At 33.5% G+C, this 11,753-nt stretch overlaps 1 protein-coding gene across 1 annotated transcript; it reads left to right on the top strand.

The window, feature by feature from the left end:
- Nucleotides 1-6,478: 6,478 nt before the first annotated feature.
- Nucleotides 6,479-9,962, top strand: LOC100001760 (novel protein similar to vertebrate pim oncogene family). The gene is made up of 7 exons (XM_001341663.9): nucleotides 6,479-8,168; nucleotides 8,533-8,627; nucleotides 8,727-8,777; nucleotides 8,881-9,259; nucleotides 9,347-9,523; nucleotides 9,613-9,701; nucleotides 9,823-9,962. Exons 1-7 carry the CDS (start codon nucleotides 7,187-7,189, stop codon nucleotides 9,841-9,843), a joined length of 1,794 nt encoding a protein of 597 aa, XP_001341699.6. The 5' UTR covers nucleotides 6,479-7,186; the 3' UTR covers nucleotides 9,844-9,962.
- The last annotated feature ends 1,791 nt before the right edge of the window (nucleotides 9,963-11,753 follow it).

Genomic DNA, 11,753 nt, shown 5'->3' with positions numbered 1-11,753 from the left:
TAGAGGAACAACTGACTTGAGATTTGAGATTGATGACCAGACTTAAGATTCGCCTCCTAAAGGCTTTGCTCAGCAAGCTGGTCTCTCCACATCAAATGAGGAAGTCTGAACTAATTGTGGAGTTTTTGACATTAAGTCTTTTTTTATTTACATCTATATTTGAAACTTATTATAAATATCCTCAATGTACAGTATTTGTGTTGTAGGTCTCAGATGAGCGGACTACTGGAAGAGGATGGGGTGGGGTTTTTATAGTTTTTAGTTTGTTTGTTTTTTTTTTTAATGTGTGTGTGTTTTCCTTTCAAATAAAAATAAAGTTATATTGACCCCACATTGGCTTTTCTACTTGTTGCTCTTTACATAGGCCTATTTATCCATCTACATTGTGATTGAACACTGGTAATCCAGATTTAGTGATCCTGAAAAGTTCCTATCTGGATCAAAATGATCCAATCCAATGTTGCTTTGAAAAACTGGCTCAAAAAGTAAGCTGGATTACGTGATCACAGACCGCAAAAACAGGATTACTAAATCCGGATCAATTTGATCCAGATTAAACCTTTTGAAAAACCGGGCCCAGATGCAAAAAGCTCTCGAGTAAAAAATTTTCAGAGCAAACGTATTTCTGCCGCGTGTCGCGTGCACTGATCCACACGTGAGTCCAATTGCGCTCTCACAGCTGGAAAATTAAAACAAAACCTTCGTTGCAGCACATTATAAAATCATGACCCGTATCTCCAAAACAAATCTTATTCTTTTCCCACTTCTTTTGGCAACCCAACATGGCGTCTATCTGCCGTCTGAACACTGTTTCAGGTACAAACAGTCTTGTAAGCTAGCTTTCATATTAATGAAGTTGCACGGCATACACAATAGAGCGTGCTGATTGGTTTGAACCAAGTCTCTCATGAATGAATGCAGCACACTCAGAGACGTCACAAGGTACTCCCAGGTACAGACATAAAGTCTACACACTAGATTACACGCTAAGATCTCATGACTGTGACGCAGCTTCAAAAAATTAGTTTCTAACTGGAAGTATAAATTTGCTCGAAATTAGGCGAAAACAAACCATTTTCACTTTTTAGTGAAATATTTGTGTCCTAACAGTGTTTTTAGCAGTGTGGGACACATATACGACCGTCAACAGCTCAAAAAAAGGTGTTTTACTGTTTTGTGAGCCTGTAAGTGCAAGTACTTAAATAATTTTATATTTAGTTCATTACTATAACCTTTTAAGCGAATTCTACTTTTTTGTAGACAAAGTTTATTGGATGAATAACTTTAAGTACAATAAAGTTTTTGTCTGATCCCGCACCTGCTCCCAACCTGACTTACTGTTCAGGCTATGGCATTATCTTGTGGCTGCAGTTGCAGGACACTTCTGGTGAGTATACTGTAAACATTTCACCCAGTTTTTATTTTCGGCTGTTTGTGAATACAGGAAAACACTGTTTTAAGTATGTTTCGCTTAAAATGTATACTAAATAGTTCATGGGAGCTGTTAATGTAGACAAATGAGACACGTGATTATATTTAGAAGGACCAACTGAATTATTCTTTTTCTTTTTTCTCCACACAGATATTGTGAGGTGTTATTTGTTAGCTTGTTAAAGCTACTTGTAGTGTAAGTAAATAGTATGCTTAAATTTTGTTCTAAAATTTCTTTTATTTCATTGAATTTGAGGGGACTTAAAGACAGTATTAAGTGAAAAGCAATATTCTTATTTTGCAAAAGTCAACAGGCACAATGTATATTTTTACAAGAGACACTTTCCAGCGCAGAGGACTCAACCTTCTGGAGAAACCAATGGGGTGATACTATACTGTTTAGTCATGGAACTATAGATCTGCTGGCGTAGTCATATGCTTGATTAACTGTCCTGGTAAAGTAGTTAAAGTGAAAGAAGATAAGGATGGACACTGGATTGCTGCAGTTTTGATGATTGAAGGTACTCCACTGATTCTTCTAAATGTTTACGGATATAATGGTCAATATAAAAACAAAATATTGCTGAATGCATTTCAGAAACTATTAGAGAGTTGAAAACATTTTTCCCAACTGAAAATATGTTGGTAGGTGGTGACTTTAATTGTGTCACTAATGAATGGATGGATAGATTTCCAACAAAATATGGTCATTATGAAATGAATGTATTACAAATTTTTGTATTAATACTTCCCAAATAGACGTTTGGAATCATGTTAACCCTGAAGTAAGGCAATATTCATGGATTAGACCCAATGGAAATTGTAAATCAAGAATAGATTTTTGGTTGGTAACCCAAGAAATGTTTTAATATGTTTTGCAAGCTAAAATCTCTGCAGCTCCTACAACTGATCATTGTGTAATTACTGTCACACTGATCCCAGGCTCTGAAAGAACATGTAGGCAAAAATCTAGGAAATTTGATGCAAACTTGTTAAAAGAAGAATATTTTTGTGACATGGTTAAAAAAAATCTTATATTCAATTATGATAAATTATAAGATTGATTCATATGGAAAGAAGTGGCAATTCTTTAAATATAAAGTGAGAATGTACTCAATTAATTATGGTAAAATATTGTGTAATAAGCAAAAAGAGTTAGAAAAACAGCCGATAAAAGACATTAATGATTGTTGTAAAAAGGATTTATCATTAGAACCTAATAAAGAGGAAATGATTAGATTACAAACTAAATTAGACGATTTCTACTTAAATAGGGCACAAGGGGCATATATACGATCTAGAGCAAAATGGATGGAAGTTGGTGTAAAAAACAGCTCTTATTTTAGTAGATTAGAAAAAAGTAGACAGAAATGCAATTACCACCTTAAATCTAAATAATAAAATTGTAACTGATCCAAAAGAAATAAGTAATGAGATTTTTAAATTTTATCAAAGCCTATATTCATCATCATTTTCCATGAAAGATTCTGAGAATTTCTTAGAATTTCTAAAATTGATGAAGATTTTAAAATGATATGTGACTCTGATTTAAAAATTGAAGAACTTGATGCTGCTATTAAAAAAAATGGCTTTAGGTAAATCACCAGGTCAAGATGGACTTGCAACTAACTTTTATCTTTTTTCTGGAATGATATGAGAGAAATGCTCTTTAAAGCACTAAAAGAATGTTTAGAAAGTAATACACTACTAACTACAATGAAACAGGCTATAATTATTTTAATACCTAAACCAAAAAAGACAACACTCTTATTGATAATTTAAGACCAATTACTTTACTTAACATTGATTACAAAATATTCACTCATGCATTAGCTAGTAGACTTAAAGGTGGTATAGGTAAAATTATTAGTGATACACAATCTGGGTTTCTTCCAAATCGACTAATACATAATAACATTCGCATGGTGTTAGATTTATTAGACTATTCACATTTGATAGAGGATGATGGTATAATACTATTTCTGGATTTTCTAAAAGCTTTTGATAAACTTGAACACCCTTTTGTTTTTCAGTCTCAACAATATTTTGGGTTTGGGACAAAATTTATTAATATTCTTTCAATGTTGACAATATAACAAATAACAAGTGCTGTTTTACTTCAATCGGGTACTACAAAGAGATTTGATATCAGAAGGGGAATACGACAGGGAGATCCAGTCAGCCCCCTTCTTTCTTACTTGCTGCCGAATTATTAGCACTGTATATTAAAAATATTAAGCCATTAAAAGTAGATCCTTGGTAATTACACAACTAGCTGATGATACAACTTGATTTCTGAAGGACTCTAATCAAATACCGATTGCCTTAAAGTCTATATCATTGTTTTCTAATGCTTCAGGGTTACATTTAAATTTGAAAAAAGTGTGAGATTCTAACTCTTCACAATAATACATAAAACTCATTGTATAATATCCCAATTAAAAGCTAAATAACATACTTGGGAATAACTATTACAAAAAATTTTAGGGACAGGGAAAATAATAATATTCATACTGTTGTACAGAAAATAAAAAAACATTAAGTAGCTGGTTACAAAGAAATATTTCAATTTTTGGGAGAATATTATTAACAAAAAAGGAAGCAATATCAAGATTAATCTATCCAGCATTTTCCTTAGGTGTACCAGAAAGATGTATTAAACAAATTAACAGAGTTCATTATGAGATTATTTGGAACAATAAGCAACATTTAATTCGAAAAAATGATTTGGTAAAGTTATCAGAGGAAGGGGGGTTGAATGTTATTGATTTTGGCGTTATAAATGGAGTAATGAAGTTAAAATGGTTACAAAGCTTTGTTAAAGGTGAACCGTCTTTATGGTTTAGCATCCCTTTTCATATTTTTCAAAGGATGGGAGGAATTTCTTTTCTTCTAAAATGTGATTTTGACTTACTAAAATTGCCATTTAAATTGTCTGGTTTTCATGCAGAAGTGTTACTATATTGGAAAATGTTGTACAAGCACAATTTTACTCCACATAATGTTATCATTTGGAATAACAGGTGTGTTTTTCTACATGACAGGAAATCTTTATTTTTTAAAGACTGGTTTGACAAAGGAATTTGGAATGTAATTCATTTAATGGATGATGATGGTAATATGTTGAGCTATGATCATTTTAGGTTAAAATTCAATTGTAATTGTGCATATAGAGAATTTTCTTTGGTTGTCAAAGCTATTAATGTAGCTTTGAGGAACTTAGTTAAAGGTATAGTGCAATACTCATCTGTAATACCTACACTAGTTGATTTGTTTATAAATAATTATTCATTTTTGGATATTAAACGTAACAACAAGGTCTTGAGATCACTACTGACAAAAGAATATTTTCCTCTTCCTGTTAAAAGAAAAGTTTTATCTGAGAGATTTTCTAAAGCGGACACTATTGAAATTAGAAAAAGATACCTGTCATTTCCCTTGTTACCTAAAATGAACGAAGTACATTTCAAAACAATTAATGACATCTATCCATGTAACGAATTTCTTAGAATAAGATTTCATTTAGACAGTAATGCTTGTATTTTTTGCTTGAAAGATATAGAATCCCATGAACATCTTTTTTATAGTTGTTCCAGTGTCAAATCCTTTTGGGACAGATTGTATTAGTGGTTGATAACTAAAAATGTAACACCTGCGTTTGACTATCACATTGTGAAATTTGGCATTTTTATGAAAAACAAGGAAGTTGAATTTCTATGTAATAATATGTTGATTGTAGCAAAATTTTATATACACAAATGTAGATTTGTTAAAGTTTCTCCTTGTTTCAAAGCATTTACAAATGATTTCAATATGTTATATAAATCTATAAAACAAGTAAAAACAAAAGGTGCCTTAAAGCTCTCTAAGCTTTTGTCAACATATATGGACTGACCCCTCTGAATGTAATGTATTTTCTTTTGTATTATTTAAGGTTTATTTTTATGTTATTATTAATTTGTACTGTTTTGTTTATTATATGCTGCTTGGATATAATGATATATATGTTTAACGATGGAAGTTGAAAATGCCTGTTTGTTATTTGAAGTTTAAATTAAAAAAAAAAAGTTCGTCAAGAGAATAATAAAATACGAGACTGCTAGAATATAAATGTGTCACTGTGGTATTGGATATACACAATTTATCAATATATATAAACATGTAGCCTATCAAAAAATAGAAGTGCAAGTCACTGATGATATTTTAAGCATGAGGATTAAAATATCAGCCATACTTAATAGTGACGAGTCCAACCATTCATTTATACATTCATTAAAGAATTTAACCATACAAAATGTCAACCTCAACACTGTCAGTGAAACATATACACACGCACGCAGTACAATAAAGAATGATTGAGCAAAAATATTATGTCAATAGAAAAAAAAAGCATGCATCCAAAATCAAAAGAATGCTGAGTTTATACGAAGAACGAAACCGGCAAAAAAAAAAAATAAAAATAAATGAATAAATACGCAAAAAAATAAAAATAAAAATAAAAGACAAAGTAAATAAATACATAAATTCATACATAAATACAAAAATTAATAAATACGCAAATATATAACGAAATTGGAGAATAAATCCATACATTTCTGCAAAAATAAAATAAAATAAAGAATAACAAAATACGCGCATATATACATAAATAAGCTTTGAAATCTATAAATCCCTGTATAAATAAAATAATTAATAAATAAATACGCAAATAAATAAATAAGTAAATAAATCCATAAATGCAGGCATAAATATTTTTTTTTATAAATAAATAAATACGACTGATAAATAAACAAATAAATAAATGTCTTCATAAATAAAAATTAATAAAAACGAAAATATATAAATAAATAAGTAAATAAATTCTGCATAAATAAAACAAAGCATAAATAAACAAGAAAATATAAATTACTACATAAATAAAACATTAAATAAATAAAAAAAGCAATTATAAAAATAAATGAGTAAAAATGTTCACAATTTCCTGCATAAATAAAGCAAATAAATATGCAATGTGTTTATTTATTGTTTTATTTATGCAGGAATTTATGAATTTATTTATTCATTTATTTATTTATTTGTTTACTTATTTATTTATAGTTTTTGAAGGTTTCGTCCTCTATAGGTTTTTTTTCCTAGGGTGCGAATATCCATGTTGCAGATGCGGATAGATAATGATAAATTGATTGATAAATTGTGCAAAAGGAATAATAACGAAGTAAATAGAAGTGTCTAGCATTTTACAATCCTATATTAAAGAGATTCAGACGTTTTAAATCATTTGGTAAATTTAGGTCCATTCGAATTTTGTTATAAATAAATATATGTAATATAATGTATAATAGTGAAAGTAAAATAGTGAAAAACAAATGTTTTTAATGATTTTTTATTGTTACAACTGTTTATTTGAATTAATTTCGAGTTTTAGTTTGTTGTAAAACTGACGCAGAATTAATTTCATGAAGGCGTAACGCTGGTCTATGTTTTACAAGTTTAGCCTGTTTACCGGGCAGCCGCTTGCATACAGGCTATGAGTATGTGTGATCGGTTATTGATTGATTATAAGGCATATACTTATATATACTTATATGGCAAAAACAATATGGCACTTTCAAATGGCCACAGAAACGCTCCACAGAAACGGCCCAGCATGCGTCACATTTAGAATTGAATGTGAATGTTCGAAAGGTGACATCATAGCTAAGAGAATGCGAATGCAACTCTGACTTTGGCATTCTGCGGTTAAACTAGTTGAGCGATGGGTCAACGTAATTGTCGTTGCAAAAAGGCAAACAATGATTTTGAGCGTGTGCACGTTTACCATCACGATGCACCGCCACAGCTCACCAATTTGGTGGAAGCTCATAAACATCCTGTTGGCGTAGGTGAAGATAGTGCGAGTGAGGGGAAAAATAAAAAGAGAAAGGAGGCCAACCGTAAAAAGAAAAGAAGGTTCAAGTTGTGGCGGTGGTTCTCCTGTCTGAGAGCTGCTGACAAAAATAGTACACTTCAGGTTGATGGAGAGGCTCAGGACACTGGGGCAACTGCAGCACCACCTGAAGTACAACCTTCCTCCTCTTCAGGTGACGGATCTCTACAGCAGGTCATTCATACTGTAGACCTCAATCTTCAGGAACCTTCAGCCAGTGACCCTGAAGTCTATCCAACAGTAAAGAAACATCTTACTGTTCAACCTGATGTCCTCCGTTCTCCAGTTCTGAGCAGCAATACTGCTCAGACTTCATTCGACTGGAACTTTGACATCAGCCAGACTCCATTGCTTAGTCCTGACTATTGTGATGAAGCCGAAAGCTTAGCTCACACCTTATCTGACTGGAGCATTGATTCTGGCCTGGCTCTAGCACGCACCACATCAAGGTGGAGCAATGGTTTCACTAAGACTTCAGCACACACCATGTCAGATTGGAGCATTGATAAGATCAAAACTCCAACACGCACCACATCAGATTGGAGTACTGACGCTACCCGGACTCCGGTACACAAAGTGTCAGTCTGGAGTATTGATGTCAACCAGCCTCCATTACACTCATCCACTTCTGATTGTTTTAACAATGCCACTGAGATTCCAGTCCCCGATGCTTCGGAGGGGAGTGCCAATTTCCCTCAGACTTCACAGCACACAACGTCAGACTGGAGCATCAATGGTGGTCAAACTCCAGTCTGCACACAGGCCTCTGTTTCAAAACAAATAGAGAATAATGGAAAGATGACAAGTCAGGGTAAGTTGACTGTCCCTTAAACACACCACACACACACACACACACACACACACACACACACACACACACACACACACACACACACACACACACACACACACACACACACACACACACACACACACACACACACTCCTGCAATACTATATCAGGCCATTTTAATGTTTCCATTTGTGACCCTGGACCACAAAACCAGTCTTAAGTTGCACAAGATACATTTTTGGCAATAGGTAAAACTAAAGCTTATTAATTCAACATTCAGACCTCATTTTGAAAAAAATGTACACTGATTAAGTAAAACATTTTGTCCTGTTTTACACTGGTTGATATTTCATATTACTTAACCTTGGTTTTGTTTTAATAGTCATCAATTCTTGCCACTATCTGATCGATGACATGCTGGGTGAAGGATCCTTTGGAACTGTGTACAAGGGGCGACGTCTACACGATGACTTAAAGGTGCCTTTCATTTTTCTGGATTGGATAAATAGTAACAAATACAATATGTTAGCTGTACAATCATTCTTACTTACACTTTGCTTATTTTTTGTTTTTTAGGTGGCAGTGAAATTTGTCACAAAGACGGAAGATGTGGAATACATATGTATCGTAAGTGATTTCTCATAAGACAAGCTACTGTTGTCGAAATTTCAATTCATAATTTATAAAAGATATATCTATCTAAACATCATAAAAAATGTATTTCCTGTAGTCGGGTCATTCAGAGCCCTTTCCTCTTGAAGTTGCACTTCTCATCCTCGCCCATGGAGTATCCAGCGTTCCAGAAATAATCCAGCTTCTGGACTGGCAGGACCAGGAGGACCATTATATAATGGTGTTGGAATACCCTTCACCCTGTGAGGACCTATATGCTTTCACAGAAAGCTATGGAGGATCCATAAGTGAAGGTTTAGCGCGTGTTGTTATGCAGCAGGCAACTCAAGCTGCATACATGTGCTGCCGCAATGGTGTTCTACATCGCGATATCAAACTTGAAAATCTACTAATCAACAAGGAGACTCATAAAGTCAAATTAATAGACTTTGGGTGTGGAGACCTTCTCAAGAAATTACCCTACGATACATTTGCCGGTATGTATTAACCCTTAAGCTGTGAAAAACGATATTCTGAATTTATAGCAACAAATGCTAATTGATGCAAAAATCTTTTACCTTTAGGCACCCTTGAGTACTGCCCCCCAGAGTTTGAGGAAACGGGTGAATACAATGGGAAGCCGGCAACAGTCTGGTCCCTTGGCATCCTCTTGTTCGTATTGGTGTGTGAGGACTTTCCCAACCCTCAAGAACTGCACATGATCAATGAGAACAACTTCTCCAAAGCTGGCTTGTCCGATGGTAAGCTCTTTATTTCAAAGACTCTTACATGCAACATCAAAGTAGGTGTGAAGTTCAAGGTAAACAGATGTTTCAACTGTTTTTCACAGAATGCTGTCAGTTGATTAGTTGCTGTCTCCAGCAAAAGCCAGAGCAGCGGATTCAATTAAAAGAGATTCTTCTCCACGAATGGTTCAAGGTATGAAGCCTAAGCAGAGTATTTTGGGAGGGTTAATTCAAACACAAGACTATGGATGTTAGCTTAGAGAATATTAGATTTGGATTCACTTTTGATAAACTAATTGCTGTTTTTATTTTAGGACACCAACCTGGAGAACTGAAGAACAGCCACCCTACATGTTATTGTCTTGAGAGGAACGTTTCAGGCTGTTTGAGGCAAGAAATCTTGAGCAGGAGGTGGCTCCTCTCAAAACAAACAATAAAATATATGCATTAATTGAACTCTTGTGAAGAGTATTATTTGACAAAAACAATTCTAGGAGAGCACATATTTACATAGTACTGTGAATCTTGTTTCTGTCATGTATGATAAGTTTGCAATGCATTTCTTGTGTCATGCTATTCTTACAGTTAAAAAGATGACTAGAGGCTGCATATTGACACAATAAACGTGTCAAAAAAGTCACCAACACAAAACAGCTGATGAGAAACATCATTTTAAGCTGTAAAATGACATCACATTTCCACTCTGAAAATGAATATTTAAAATAACAGACACTTCCCTGCCACATGTATTTGTTCTTCAGACATCTCACCAAGCAATGAGACGTTTAAATGCTGTCTAATAGACTCTAAACGTCTGGCCAAAAGAAGGCTAAATTTGGGTAGGCAGTGCAAATCTATATGGCTACTTGATGACTTGATTTATAGATAATTATTCATTCATTCATTTTCCTTCGGCTTAGTCCCTTTATTAATCAGGGGTTGCCACAGCGGAAAGATCTGCTAACTTATCCAGTATATGTTTTACACAGCAGATGTCCTTCCAGTCACAACCAAGTAAACTCCTATACACTCACATTCACACACATACACTATGGCTAATTTAGACTGTGGCTTCTTCAATTCAGTTTCCCCTACCTGTACTGTGGGGGAAACTGGAGCACCCGGAGGAAACCCACATGAACATAGAGAGAACATGCAAACTCCACGAAGAAACGCCAAGTGACCCAGCTTGGTCCCGCTAGGAAGCCAGCGACCACCTTGCTGTGCAGCAACAGTGCTAACCACTGAGCCTCCATGCCACCTTATAAGCAGTTAGATGTTTTTCAAACACACACAAAAACGTTTGTTTTTTTTCCCTTCGCAAGTTGAATAACTGTGCATAGGTCAATTCAAACATAATACATCTAGATATGTTTATATCATGTTTAGAGTTTTTGGTCATAAATACTTAAACAATGACAATATGTGGGCTTGAAATTTCTAATTTTAATTTGTTGGGAGTGTATATACTTCTTTAAACAATGTTTTTTTATTGGCAAACACATTTTCAAATTTTCAAACTAAAATCTAGCATAATGTTTTTCACTCTGAATATAAAAACATTATCTGTGCATTTTTTACTTGGAAAAGTGATGTTTAAAATACTATTCATTAAACTTACTGCATGACTGGAGTTTAATATTACAAACCAATAGCATTGACCTAATTCAAGCTTTTGATTTTGCACTCTGTAGCAGTTTTTCAACACAAAATGTTTTATGCATGTGTTAAAAATCTGTAATTTTGCACAACTGTTTGTATGTAACATAGCATACATGTTTATTAAAACTGTCAGTTTTCAAAAGTTACTTAACGTTGTCCCCTTTCTTCAGGAGTTTTTAGGAACAACGATGTTTCATTTGGGGGAAAGAAAAAAAGTGATATTTTGAAGTACATTGGTTACAACAATATGGTGTAAAGGTTAGAATTTGGGGTTTCATCCAGACGGCTGGGGCTCAACTCATGATTTAAGAATATTTTTTAACCTCTAAAGTTTCCCAAGTAACATTAATAACAACACTTAGCCACAATTATTTGTATTCTAGTTGAATGCTACACTCAATACTGTCAGCAAAGCACAATAATAACAAAGAGTAAACACTTTTTTATTTTAAGAATACTTTGCAGTAAACTTTAATCCATAAATAAGTTTATTTTTCAACCTTCTAATGCAGAATGTTTTTGAAACATTAAATCATGTTTTTACCACCACTGTCATCATACCAAATTAAATGACCTAATTCAA

Source organism: Danio rerio, chromosome 8 (assembly GCF_049306965.1).
Source record: "Danio rerio strain Tuebingen ecotype United States chromosome 8, GRCz12tu, whole genome shotgun sequence".
Classification (NCBI taxonomy): Eukaryota; Metazoa; Chordata; class Actinopteri; order Cypriniformes; family Danionidae; genus Danio; species Danio rerio.
This window is presented reverse-complemented; position numbering and strand designations above follow the sequence as displayed.